This window comes from Ixodes scapularis, unplaced genomic scaffold, assembly GCF_016920785.2.
Source record: "Ixodes scapularis isolate PalLabHiFi unplaced genomic scaffold, ASM1692078v2 PGA_scaffold4__175_contigs__length_147842914, whole genome shotgun sequence".
Classification (NCBI taxonomy): domain Eukaryota; kingdom Metazoa; phylum Arthropoda; class Arachnida; order Ixodida; family Ixodidae; genus Ixodes; species Ixodes scapularis.
Window position 1 is genome coordinate 43,925,529 of NW_024609879.1, and position 14,903 is coordinate 43,940,431.

Consider the following 14,903-nt stretch of genomic DNA (forward strand, 5'->3'; position numbering starts at 1 on the left):
GCTACTGTATGCAATTTATTTTTTGTAGCCAAAATTTGGTACCTGCCACAAGTGTTACACTTTCGCCGGGAGCTCTTCAAGCGCATTCAAATAGTGTTTACTGAGTTGATATGGAATTTAAAGTGGGCAAGTTGTAGGCTAGACCCACTTTTTCTTTGGAAAAGTTCAGGAGAACTCAGTTCTTTGCTTATACGGCAGCTCGTCTCACTTTTTTTTTCTTGCGGGGTTAGGTTTATCTTTTCCTGAGAACAGTTACTCAATTACAGTTACCGAGCGCGTTACCAGAGTTCATTGTTTCAACGTACGTCTGCTACTGCGGTGCCGTTTACAGCTTCCTGAAAGGGGAACTAGGAGCTTACCAATTCCTGAAAGTGCGATTTTTAATGGAGTATTTCTGTACCGTGTCAAGAAACCGTTTTCCACGGAAACTTGTCAAGCTTATTTCCTTTGCCTCTGTATCGAGCTTTGTACTCTGAAGACAGGGACCATGATGTGCTCACCCATGGTAAGAAGATAGTAATCCGTGCGTCAGTTGAAAGCATCTTCAAGTGGCATAACGACTTTTTTCCGGTTAAAACATAGCTGGCAAGAAGGGGTATGAATGTACAGTGGGGCAAAGATTGCAGCCTTTGCAGGAAACCGGAGAAAGTGGAATACGTGTTACATGACTGTTGCCATGCAATCCTTTTTTGGGACGTGATCCAGCGCACCCCACAAAAAAGACCTGCCAGGAAGGTCCGTGGCATAAGACGTTTGTCAGCACTGGATTATTCCTTGCCTTATGACTTTGTACTCTTATGGTACTTGACTCCATTTGGAGAAGTAGAATGGCCGTTCCCCATACTGGTTTGGACGTGCGTCCTGTACGACTCTACCTCACCTAGCGTGTATCAAGGGCAGCCCCGGTATACGAAAACATTCATATACTGGGGCGTCGAGGCCGTCGATAACAACGTTTAGGGTGTTGGACACAGTTGCAGGTGCGTCCGTGCGCTGGGGGGCGTTGGGACAGTGGGAGTGCTCCGGCGTTCTTGGAGGCTCTTTGCTTTCGTCGTATTCGGCAACGTCACCTCCAGGCGTTGCCGCACTTAGTTTTCCCAACGACGCGGGGGAGACAGGCTCTCTCACCGGGGTCGTGACGCTGGAGACGCTGAACGTTGTGGCGATGGGGAGCGGGCTTTACGGCGGAGAGACGACACTGGGGAGGGCGAGCGTAGAAGGTACTCCTCGATGTCGCGAGGGTGTTCGCTGTACCTCGGACGTCGGTCGCTTGGGTGGAACCCACGCGGGCTTATTTGCCGGTAGGGACAACGGCAGTAGATATGGTCGGTCTGCCCGCAGTGGTAGCAGATGTGTCGTCGATCCGCTGTCCTCCACACGTCGGTTATCCTTGGCGCCGGCTGTTCTCGGCGGTCGTACTGACGTGCTTCGTCGTTGCGTCGTGGGTACGCCTGCGTTGGTGGGTCTCGTCGTGGGGCCACCGGGTAATGTTGAGCAGTTGGCGGCGGTCGTCGGGCCACAGCGGCGTAGGTCAGCGTCGGCTCGTCGGCTGCGGTCACGGTGACAGGGGTATCCGGCAGGAGTGCTCGCTGAACCTCGTCCCGAACAACCTCGGTAGTGGAGATTGAGGCCGGTCGCTCAGCGGTTGGCAGAAGCTTCTTAAGCTCCTCCCGGACGATGTCGCGAATAAGTTCACGAATGCCCGAGGTGTCGTGGGCAAGGTCGCAAGGGGACTGCGAAATCGCGCTGACGCCCTGTAGTCTCTGGTAGTGGCTGGCCCGGGCTTGCAGAGCACGCTCGATATTCGTGGCTGCCGTGACGAATCCTTGAACGAACCCCGGTGGGTTGCTTACGAGTCCACCGAAGATGTCGTCCTTCACGCCGCGCATCAGAATACGCAGCTTCTTTTCGTAGCGGCCTGACGGTTGGCGCGGGAGCTCAGGCGCAGGGCGTCTTCCACGAAACTCGTGACGCTCTCATTGGGGCGCTGGGTCCTGAATTGCAGCAGATCTTTGGCGCTCTCTTTCCGATGGTGATTGGCAAACTTACTCGTCAGCTCGTTCTTGCAAAGCTCCCATGAAGTCAAGGAAGCTTCGTGGTTTTCGAACCAGCGTCCCTTCAAGTGAGAAATAGAGGTTCTGCTGGCGCTGTTCATCATTCCACCCCATGTGGCAAGTCACGCTTTCGTACTGGTTGATCCAGTCTTCGACGTCCTCGTAGGTCTCGCCGAGGAACGGAGAAGGCATTCGCGGAGCGACCGACGACACGACGACGGGCGGGGTGGTCATTGTCGGGATCTTGTCATTCGGCTTGTGCAACAGGGGTCCGGATTCCGGGAGTTGGACGTCTGTACGGCGGCTTGCTCGGGCGTTGGTGTCTACTGCGATGGGTAGCTTTCCGGGCTACCCATCAAGTAAAAAAAAGACATCCCTCATCTTACGCCTACGGCAATACAACGACAATCTTAAAGTAGCTATATCCTGTTGTTTTTATACGCGTGGTACTATCAGCAATGTCTTGAACAAGAACACACCTTGACAGCTGAGAGTGGGATTGCAATTTGTAGAAGCGTCCAGGGTATAAAATAAAGAACCTGGTCAACACCAGTTCGAATTACGTTCCTCCCTGAAGCAGACACAAACGTTCCCAACTTTGCAACGCACACAGCAACTTAATAAAAAAAAAAAAAACTGCCTACCTCTTCTCACCCCCCTCCTCTTCCAAAGAAAATCACTTTTATCGGTTTTGTGGTTGGAGATTTTTTTTTTTTTATCTAATAATTTCACCCAACCACACAAACTTCTGTCGAAGATGTTTACCTTCAAATCACTTTTATTGCGAGGTCTATGTTCTGAGACTCATTTGAGAGATTTGAATGATGCGTCTATTACACGGGAGGCATCTTAAGATAGAAGCATATTTAGAAGGGCGCCTAACACAAAGTGTGGCTGTCTATGGAAAGGAGTGGTTAAAAATTAGTAACCTATGAAGGTTTTCGTTTTGACATGAGTGTGCTTACTATACACTCAGAGCGAAGCACTTTCGGAAATTCAGTGCTGCTTCATAGGAGAGCAAAACTAGAATAACATATTCTTCATTTATGCTACATCAATGAATTGTTGTCATTTAACCGAATCCTTAGTGTAATATTATTGACATATGAGATATTTTAATTGCAGAGACGAGGGGACAATAAGCGAGGACGGCCGGATCACATTTGTGGGCCGCATCAAGGAGATGATCAGCTACAAGGATTTGAATGTGCCGCCATTGGAGGTCGAGAACGTCCTCAACACTCACCCTGACGTGGAGGAGGCGCAGGTAAGTTTCTGCCAAGTACAACAGATTACGCGAGACTCGTATCCGTAGATATATTACCTGCAAGCAACGGGTTGCTTTTCAATAGTGGGCCTCAATTAGTTTTCTTTATAACAGAAGAAAGCCTGTAACATCTTCGCGTTAAATTAAGAAGTCGTGAGACGTAACTGTGTTTAATCGATTGTTAGATTTTCTGGAAACTTGCGCGTAACTTAATGGATGCATTAACATGCTCAAATAACTTCGTCGGTGTTCCGTTCACATATTATACGCTGTGATGGTGGTGCCGAGAAGCGTGCGAAAGGCGGACTGCCTGACGGACACGTTGCGGAACTTTGTTCTGTATTGAAAACTTTTTTTTTAATATTTCGATTATATGTGAATTTGTTTACAGATAGTTTCAGTAAGCGGGTAAGACCAGTAGACAAATCGTGGCACCATTCTCCATTTAATCTAACCTTCCAGCTCAACCCACTATGTATCCCGGAACGTTCGCCTTGCTTCTTTAACACATACAAATACGTATAGGTTACCTACCGTATCCACCACAACCGATCACCAAATTTCTTGCTTAATAAGATCGATATCAATCGGTTCGAAGGCATAAAGAGCGATTCTGTCGGTCAGAATTGTTCTCTTTTGGCAGCGAAAATAAGAAAGAGAGGGCGAGACCGCAGACAGGGAGGACCGAGGTTGCCTGACAACGTCAGCAAAATCAGCTGCTACGCAATTTAGGACTCTCAGGGTCTCTGTCCTCACAAGGGCAAAGCCCCAGGCAGTTTTAACTCTCGACCAGGCCGAAATCGCCAGAGTAAAGAATCCTTTCTAGCACCGAAAGCACCGAAGCGCTATAGCAGATTCAATTATGAAGTACATGCGGGGAGCCAAGTACCATAAATTTTATTTAAAGCCATTACATTTAACCCCTTCTGACCCTACATTACCCTCATCTTACCTCCTTAGCACCGCAGCGCGTCTTAAGTATCTTTTTGCACCGAAATGTTTAATAAAGACTGGGATTTCTATAAGAACAAAAATAATACAAATGGGAACTGTGCCATAATTTCGAAAAGTGTAGCTATATCCCTCGGACTGCCCATGTCGTTGGGCCTTATAAACTCCGATTCCAAACTTCAAATTCTCACGTGCCGTATTTTCGTGCGAAAAGGTAATTAAAAAATCTGACATATACCCAAATTTTCTCCAGTGTGGAGGTGAGAAGCTAGACGTATGTACGCTTTGTTTCTGCACTTGAATCAGGTGTTCATTCATGGGTATTCACGGATAGACACCAAAGGGAAGAAACCCGTACGAAGAGCATAGTACACATGCATATTTCGTACAGATTATATAATGTGATTAGGTGGATATTTCTTGTAGAAATACTAAACTCGATGACGCTACACAAGTAAATATGACACAATGAGCGCCTGCACCAACTGGCACTGATTTCGCCTATAACTCTTTACTGGCAGTAAGGCCGTCTTCAATATGTTCACGATATTACGTAAAAAAAATATGCGCTAACTTAGTGGAAATTTTCTGTTTTCCTGTAAAAATGTAGAAATGAAGCAATGCTATGTTTGTGAGTCAGAACATTGTAAAAAACGTGACTCGTGCGTCGTAGTTCGCCAGCTTCAAGCATCAACTCATCACAATCCTTCTGACGAGCGTGCATCCTGCAAATATCACGTCCTTTGTGTCTCGCTTAATCAGGTGGTGTTCTGGAAGCACGCAAAGAACAGAATACTCCTGCGAATCCCAGATATAACACCTGTGCTGCATATTTTAAGGAAGATCTTATGGTAGCTTAAGAAATATTAGAGTCCTGGTGTGTTGTAGATGGCAAACCAGTCGACTCTCTGATGCTGGCGCCGGTGTCGACGTCGATCGAATCGGCGGTCGACTTTCAGATGCTGACGCGTCATGGTATATAAATCAATAGATAAACCGTTGACACATGAGGGATGATAAAGGACGCCGCGCGGCCATTTCCATAGCACTTGCGCGGACTTTGTATCGACGCAGCATGACATAGGCTCACGTCACAGCATTCGCGCATGTCCCTAAAAAACTGCAGAGAGGTACCCGTTTTCCTTTATGTTGCCCCTGCTATAAGCACGTCGGACGTTAGAAAACGCTTCCGCACCGATTACGGTGTCGCGAGTGTCTTTGGGGTTTTGATGAAAAAAACGTCACGGGTGCCACTGTAGCGCTCTTGTCAAGAATTCATGTGCTACTGTTATTGGCTAACCTTCCTGTTCCCTGTCTCGTACCGGATTGACCAGTGATGTTGTGCGTGCGGATGGCGAACAGTACTAAAGTATTGCCGCATCAATTTTCGACTGTGGTCCGGGGGCGTCTCTGAGCTCAACGCGTCACATTTGCAAGAAATGTAGCATTACCAATATTTGTTCTGACAATTCAAGGTAACCAGGATGGTTTCCCCTAAAATCTCCTCTCGAAGACAACAGGGTCGACAACCATGTTCCGTAAATTATTCGAATATTTCTTGCAAGTTTTACCTTGCTGGTCACATGCATTTAAGCAAGAACTCGTAATTTGTAGTTTCCGGAATAAAATAAAAATATCCAGGGTCTTGTTTGCACTGAACAATAGAGTGGCATGCTGTCTGAGCACAAACCTTGAGTGCTTGTATTTCAGTGTTACAGATTGGTTTGGTCTCAGCATTTGCGTAGTGTCGTATACCATCAGCTAAGCTTGTCTATTTGTAGCTTGATGGTGCGCGGCGCTTGTAGCGTGTCTAATGTCATTGTTTCTGATAAGCTGCCATATTTTCTGTGCAATTAAGGTAGTCTGGTTATAGGTTACAACCTTCGATGTAGCTGCCATTTCAATTGGCCTTTTTGTGTATAAAACTGATAAGATTCGGTTGATTTGGACCTAGAAAGAAGCATCAGGGTGATAAATATTCCTCTCGACGATTCACGGCTCCGAGGGTCTGACCTGTGTGATTTAGATTGTTAACCTTTTTTTTATCATCCGAGACCCAAATTTCAACCGTTATAGATAAAACAAGTGCCTTTCTCAAAGATTCATGGAAAATAATTTTGGGGTATGGGTTTTGCCTGCTAAATATTGAAAGCAGTAACTAGCAGTAGTACACCTTAAATCGCCGCTCTTAAACAGTTTTTACTGCATACAAAGAAAAGCTTGTTTCGTGCTTTCAAAAGTGGCTAGAGTTGAATTAAACGTGGTTTTGTATTTCCTTTATCTTCTCGGCAGGTTATTGGAGTGCCAGACGAAGCGGTGGTGGAAAAGGTTTGCGCCTGGATCAAACTGCGACCACATAAAACCTTAACCCAAGAAGAGATTACCGCCTTCTGTAAAGACAAGGTGTGTGAGTAGTTGAGGATGTATCGCGTCTACAATTTAACATAAACAAATTGAGACAAACAAAAATTGGTCGATATAAAGCTCAAGGCCTCAGAGAGGCTACCTTTGATAAACTTGGAATGAGGGCTTAGATATTACGATATATTAGAAACATAATATACGAAAAAATATCCGGCATGGTTATAATGGGTTTTCAGGTATAGCATAACAAGAAGATTCAGTCAATAAATACATAATAATGGGGACTTCGAAACAAAATTGGCCTTCAACGTTAGTAACTTCATGGATGCGAGAGAACTGTTACAGGAGGCCGACATTTTCACATAACCATGAAACTGCTATATTCAGGGTGACACTTCTCAATTCAGGCAAATTATTTTAAGAAATAGGTGAGTTCTATGCAAATGCTTTCCCTGTTGTTTGTTTAGTAGTCTCGACAGACTTTGCACATTGTCTCTCATGTTATCCTTAGCATTGGCAAAAGCCTGGGTACAACCGTAAGGATTTCTGAAAAACGTTCTATGCGTGAGTTCACATACTCAAAGAACATTATGTAGAACTAGCATCTCGAATGCTTGCTTTTACCGGAACTTAAAAAAAAACTTTTGTGATAGAGTATACACGAGAGTCTACGATCAACAATGATCAATAAATAGTATTCAATACATTACTGAAAGGTGTATGTAATATTTTATACGCCTTTTTCAAGATATAGTTCTAAGAGCCGCCAATTTAATTGGCTAAACTAATTTCTAGAACATGCAAAACATTCTTTAAGGCTTAGATATATTAATCAAATTATTCCCGCGTGTTTATTGCCCAAGGGTTTAACTGAAATTATGAAGATCGCCAGAAGTTCGGCACAGTATAATATGTCCTAGACCGGGCTGTAAGGTGATCCCTCGCCTATCCCGCTGATTGGAAAGGATCCTACACTTTTCGGCTTATGTACCATTGTACCATTTGTAACCCGGCAGCGTTGCAGCAAAGCAAATCCATTGCAAAACGTGTTCTAATAAAACTAGCCAGGCATAAATAATAACAAACATGTATCTACGGGGTAGTGCTCTTATTTATGACTGCATAATATAATAAATTTGTCAATCGACCTATGTTAGCTACAAAATTTTCTCGTATCCCTTTAGTAAGCGGGGCTGCTGCAGCAGGCTTAGCAAGTATGCTGCGTTTCTTAGGATTGAAAAAAAACTTGGCATCCCTCGCCAGTGCTATCGTCGCAAGTACCTTCAATGAACGCCGTAATAATACCGATACATGACGGCATGTACCTCACGAGGACATCCCTGTTTTTTATCCAGTCGTCTGTCGGCTTTGAAGACCTAATAGAAGGGTTTCATGTCAGCACTCTTGAAGCCTATGGGGGCAACGATTGCCACTTCTAAGCACCCCGTGCTATTCCGCTTGCATTGGCTGAAGAATCCAACTGGATGCTGGGCGTACTCGTGCAGAGCCGGTAGAATTTGCATGCAGAAAAATCAACTGCCCGTGGGTCTTGCGGCGAAAACCTACCGTATGCACTGTAGCGTTGCTTTTTCATTCCTGCTTATCAGTGTTTGCTCCGCTCATATATAGCTAGTTGACCTTCGCTAAAAGTACCCCGAATGAGGAGCTTTAGAAAATATGTGTACAAAGCTGTACTGAATAGGAAATCAAAACAAAATTTACGGCCATAACTTCGAGGACTGTAAGTGCATTGTCCTTGTTTGTAATTGAAAATACGTAAAAAAATTGAAACGATAGAGACATAATTTGCCAATACCCAAGGAACAAAGTTTGTGGTGCTTCAGGCTCACTTTCTGCGGGGAGGCAATTCCAATATGCGACGCTTAAGTTTAGGCTAGTTGAGCTAAAAATTAATCACTGTACCAGTCGGCAAGCCTAAATCAATCAATCAATCAATGAATCAATTTTATTTCCATCGTCATGAGATATTGATGTGGGCTGCAGAGGCAAAAAGTAAAAACCGTTTTGACTTGACGAGACCTCTGCAGCCTTAAAATTGGCATACGGTAGCGAACTACAGCAACCAGGGAAGAACGAGCAACAGTGACATAGGATGAAACAAAAAATAAGAAAACACTTATATACTGTATTTGCTGCTAGAGGAAGGATTTGGCCTTATACACAAAGAACGACAGCATTTAGTGACTAGATGTATACAGGGAACAAAATATATAAAACGGATGTATTTACAGCTCACAAAGACAATACACTTTTCATTTGTGAAAACAAAGTTCTAGAATTTCATTTAGATGTAGGTTTTGAATGTTTTAAAAGTTTTCTTTTCAACTTCATTGAAGACAGACGGAAGATTATAGCTTAACATTTCCTTTCCCTAACGTCATGAGGTTCGGAAATGGGAGTTAAATTTGAAATACAAGTAAAATGGTTCATTACATCAAAGGGTGGATCTATATCATGTGAGGAGAGTATACTCATATGAATCAAGAACATATTCTAGATACATATCTTTTAATAGAGGAGGAGTGTGTGCGTCAAGATACACATTTCGTATTACGCGAATAGCTTTTTTTTTTGAAGAATATATAATTTATTTAGGTTCGATAGGGTTGTAGCGCTTCACACCAAGGTACAGTAATTTAAAAGAGGTTCGAAAAGAGCTTGATATATAAGCAATCTTAAACGACAAGGCTGTATATTTTTAAGCTGGTAGAATTTTCCCAGCACTTTTGAAAGTTTTTCAGCTACATTAATAATATGATCAGTCCAAGACATGTGGTTGATAAATAAAATCCAAGCGTTTTTACATTTTGAACGAGTTCGATTTTAGACAGGCCAAGAACATTATTAAAATTGGAACTAAAATTTCTATTTTTATGTCTCAAAAGGACCGTCTTACTATTGCATATATTAATTTCTAACGAGTTTACTACACTCCATTCTTGTAGCTTGTGTGATGTGGTGTTCGTTTCATACACCACTTCCTGTATCTCAGTGCCTAAAAAAACTAAGCTAGTATGATCAGCATAAACGATGGAAGAGGAGGTCCTACTGATGTTAATGATGTCATTTTTATGCAAGTTAAATAAAAAAGGACATAAGATGCTACCGTGCGATATTCCAGGTATGGAAGGTTGAACGGTAGAAATTTAACTATTTATTACAATACAGTGCGGCCAAAAATTAAGATATGATTTTATAATATCGAGTGTTACGCCACGGACTCCATAATATTCGAGTTTTTTTTATGGGAGTAATATGATTCATACGATCAACGGCTTTAGAATAATCTATGAAAACATCCCATTTTTTTCTTCGAAAGACTTCAAAATGAGCTCCTCCTGTTGTAACAATGCCAATTCCGTTCATCGGCCTTTGCGAAAACAGAACTGAGAGCCTGTAATTATTGCAAATTTTTACAGGAACTTGCTAACCTATCATGAATTATCTTTTCAAGGCATTTAGGAAACACAGGTTAAATTGATATAGGTATAACATTTGAAAATTCGTTTTTGTTTCCACCTTTAAACAAAACAAAAACTTTTGCAATCTGCATTTTTGTAGAAATTACACCACTATACAATGAGGCATTCATAATATGTGTTAAAACTGCTGAGAAAACATCTAATACATACTTCATTGGTTTGATCTGTAAATAATCTATATTACTGTTTTTAAATAGTAACATCGTGGAAAATACGTCTCGTTTGTCTGTTGGAAAGAAAAAAAGCATTGTGTGGATTTCTAGGTTTCATAAAGGCCATTGGCAAAGGACTATGTGTGCCACTTACGAGATTTAATAGATACATCTTAAACGTTTCTGTGAGAGCTTTCCCTTGTAATGTTACATTTTCTTTAGTTAATTACTGTACAGCTGACTCAAAGGGGTCATGTTTTAACACTTGGTTTATCTGTTTCCATACCAGATATGACCTCTTCCTATATGTCTTATTAAATACATTATGAAAATATGATTCTTTAGCCTGGCGAAAAAACAACATTCACTGTATTTCTGCATTTTTGGAAAAAAGCATGATCTTCTAGGGGGGGGGGGGGGAGCTCTTGTGATAAGAAAGGTACTATAAGGTTTATATATTCTTTATTTTTTAATCTTAAGCATTTTCTAGTTACCAATGGCTTGCGGTTTTTTAGCTAGTTTGAATTGCCTCTATTGAAGAGAATATTCGCATATCTTCTTAAAAATATCCAAAATATTATTATATGCTTCATCAGCAGATGTAGCGGAAATAACTGATTACCAATTTTTATTTGAAATTGTTTCACGAAACTTTTCCAACGTGACAGAATTTATGTTTCGGAATGTAAAAGTCCTTCTGTTTTCGTTTTCAAACTCAATTTTCTGATTTGTTATATTGTTTATCACCATGAATATGGGTAGATGATCACTTAAACTATATTCTAGAACACCAGCACTAATACAACTTACTTCTTGATTTGTTACAAACACATCAAGCATTGTGGACGATAAGGATGTGACACGTGTTTGAGAGTTTAAAATTACAAACGTTCTTTCAAGTAAGTAGAATAAGAAAGTCGTCTCTGACACGCGATTCTTCGAGTAAGTTTATACTTAGGTCTCCACCACGAAAACGTTTACATTTGTCCTCATTTCAAAAACAAAAAGTTATTCTAAAAAGTTAAAAAAGATTGACTAAAAATAGAAAAAAAGACTGTTGGACGATAGAAAACCGAGTAAATGAAGTTTTTTCTTCTGACGCAGAGTATCTCATAGTTTCGAGTCACGATGGTGCAATACGGAACAATCTCAATGTCAGAAAAATTACGTTGCAACTAGACATCTCCACCTCGTCCGTAATCTAGATTTAAATAAAAATGACTATATCCAGGTAGTACAAAAAATCGCAGTCATCAATATACCATGTTTTAGTTAGCATAATGATATAAAATTAAGTTTGAAAATAATTAAAAAAGCAATATTAGCATGTCTCCTTTATTTCTAGCAGATTGCACGTTTTGATGAAGAAAACGTATCTTAGTACTGCGACCCTCATTCAAAAAAAAATTCAACTGATCAAGCGTTACAGCACCAAGGTCTTCTGCCATCACAAGACATACACATACACAAATTAGAAGACAGCAATGTTTAACATATCAGCCTCAAGTCAACTTCATGTAGTACTAAAATAACAGGAGTGACAACCAATTTTTTCGCCAGTATCTTGCCGTATCGGACCCACACAAACCGCCAACGATGTTCACGCCTTTTAGACACTGTCATTCTTAGCAGTGTTTTTCAAATACGGGCACAAATGCTCGTTCACAAATACTGGAGCATCCGATGACAGATTTAGGTCGCAACACGAAATTCGCTTTTTCTTGGCTTTATCAAGGACACTGTCTCGCATATCTCGGAACGTGAAACGTACAATAATGTTGCTTTTGACACTATCTTTAGTGCAGCCGCCAGTGACATGCTTCGACGTCTGTTTCGGTTATCGGTTCACCGATCACATCTCTGAGTTTCGTTATCAACTATTCTGCATTTATGGTTTCGTCTTTTAGAACACCTTTAACCTCGATGTTGTTGTTTTGCGAGTACTGCTCGCACTTACTAGCCTATTTTAAGCTTCTTTTAATTCCTTGATCAGCGCAACCATTTCCGCTCTCATTTCGGTGTTTTCCTCTTTCAGGGCAGAGTTTTCGGCCACCATTGCAGCCATTTTTACTTTGAAAGTCTCAAATTCGTCATTTATAGAGTTCATGCTGTCCTTTATTTCAGTTATTTCTTTTAAATCGTTACGTATTTTCCGTAACTGTGTCCTGAGATCCCTCTTAGATGTGTCCCTGAAACACTTAAGCTCCTGTCTAATGCCTTCTTTAGAGTCACTTAACAACTTGGCTATATCTTTCCTCATTTCGAACAGCAGTAGTCAGAGAAAACAAAAAAAAAAAGGAAATAAAGACACGAGATACTTGGCAGCAGCGACGGCAAAGCAACATCAACACAACTTCAATCCGCAAGGGAGTTCAAAACGAACCTCCAAATTTACGAGGATACAGTACGTTGTTTCGTTGCCGCCGCCGCCGCCATGTGAGATTCCGATGAAGTGTGTTGTCTTTTAAAGACGAGTTTGCGCATGGTCCTGGCAGCAGGTGACGAATCAACAGCAGGCAAAAACTGACGCGTTGACAGGACGTATTCTACTGAAGAAATGGCAGCTCCCGCCGTCAGGACCAATCCTTGTACTTAGATAAAACGACGACGTTTTTTGTTGTTTTTTTTTTTTTTGCTGTATCACCCCGCAGCTTCTAAAACCGAGTTTTCGAGTATAAAAAGGGGAAATGGCAAAGCGTGCGTAAACAAGATATCCGCAAAATGTAGCGGTCAAAATTTGTGCTCTTGAATATTAAAGACTGTTCTCAACTACATTGGCATACAGTGTAGTCCACGGCCGTCCTCTTAGGCAGCAAAGCGACTGGAATACACGAGACAGCAATTCTGATTCACGCTCCTGCAGCAAGAACCATTCAGTATTTTATTGCGTTCTGAACTCTTAAAAATTGGCTCCATGACGATCCTTGAGTATGGTCATAAACAAACGCACTGTCCTCATCATGAACGGTTGAGTATTGACGCAAATAGCAGGTATTTCGTGTTTGACTTTACGTTTGAAGAAATATTCATACAGGTGGTGGCACTATCCTTCCGACATTCATTGCAGCACCCCCACTGATAACTTTCAGTTTCGCGGAGCTTACATTATGCGAATTCTCTGAACATCAGATTCAAGACGTTAAAAGCGAGCGCAAGTTTTCCACCACTACAAGCACAAACATAACTAAACTTGGTAACCGCTTGAAGACCGTGCAAATCGGCTCACAACTTCCTTGTGACAGAAAAAGGAATACCAATACAGTGAACGAAATCATTTCAAGTCTTTTGTTTCTGTATTGTGTGCACGTAACCAAGTACATTTCTTATTACAGCTGCCATGGTTCATGGTACCGGAATGCGTGCTGTTCGTGAAGTCCTTCCCAAGGACTCAGACCGGAAAAGTTCAGAAGCACAAGATGCGGGAGGAAAGCGTGCGGCTTCTCACCCAATAAACTGGACAAATACAGCACCTAAAATAATAAAAAATAATTTGTAAACATCAATCCGACTCCTGCGGATCTTTCACTTAGGTGAAAACGAAACCTATTGGAAAGAAATATGTAAGCGATCGCGATCACTATTTGATGAAACATCTGGAAACTGTGGCAAGTTACCGGAAAATCCTCGGTATGATTGACAATATCAATCAACAACAAAGAGACTATTGAGACTTTCGGTGCATCTTTTTGGTTTACGTAGTTCCCTCATGATGGTCATTGCAACCCTTACCGTACCCAGGCATTTTATAGGACCTGCAGAGTAAAATATTAAAGCATAGATTAGCAACTCTACAATATATTTATGTATTTTTTAACAGTCCAATGCTGTGGCAACTGCTTTAAGTGCTAGGGCTGTTGTAGGAGCGGGAGAAAGACGTGTACAAAACATGAGACCGAAATGGAACAAAACATTATAAAAATAAAGTAATTAATGCAAAGCATACTCTATATGTATTGATTCCAAACAAACTTTCACAGAATCATCATGAATGGATGCCACGGGGCAACGAATTGAAGATTTTTATCGTACTGCCTCAAGACACGTCACAAGAGGTCGGGTTAGGTGTAGACCTGGAAGCACGGAATTTCGCAAGCTCTTTTACAATGCTCATTCAACGCATTCTTGGGGAACTAATAAAAATAACAAGGAGTGAAATTTTCAGTATGTAGCTGAAGCAGGCTGCAACCAACAACCTCACTTTTACAGAATTGACTAATGTTGTTCTAATGGTGAACGGCTGTTTTGCTGAACACATCTTGCCTGACGCGGGCCACTTGCTTGTGAAGATCTTTGTTGCTGGCGATTACAATTTTCATCTCTTCTGTTCCAGCAGTGTTTTGTTTAACTTGATACAATGTGCACTACTTTTTTACACTCTCGTTGCAGTTAAAAAGAAGCTACAGAGGTTTTTGGAAAAAAAAAAGACTTAGAAGTGAATTCTAATGTATTTTTACCCCGTGAACCCGTATACCCAAGCCATTTGCAACGCAAGTGTTGTCAAACACGAGAAAATGCGAAAGAGAGTCGCCGTATGTGAGGTTATGGAGGGATATTTTGGCTGCCCAAGGCTAAGGAGGCGGAGATTTAGCCCTATATTGAAATTTTTTTTCTG

At 41.8% G+C, this 14,903-nt stretch overlaps 1 protein-coding gene across 1 annotated transcript in view; it reads left to right on the top strand.

Moving 5' to 3' along the window:
• Positions 1 to 13,759, top strand: part of LOC115330529 (medium-chain acyl-CoA ligase ACSF2, mitochondrial) — a 50,734-nt gene extending 36,975 nt beyond the window's left edge. Inside the window, exons 5-7 of the mRNA XM_040214661.3 lie at positions 3,180 to 3,321; positions 6,565 to 6,675; positions 13,624 to 13,759. Of these exons, the coding sequence (XP_040070595.3) occupies positions 3,180 to 3,321; positions 6,565 to 6,675; positions 13,624 to 13,743 (373 nt within the window). The 3' untranslated portion in view covers positions 13,744 to 13,759. The remainder of the gene's footprint in view (positions 1 to 3,179; positions 3,322 to 6,564; positions 6,676 to 13,623) is intronic.
• Positions 13,760 to 14,903: the final 1,144 nt, after the last annotated feature.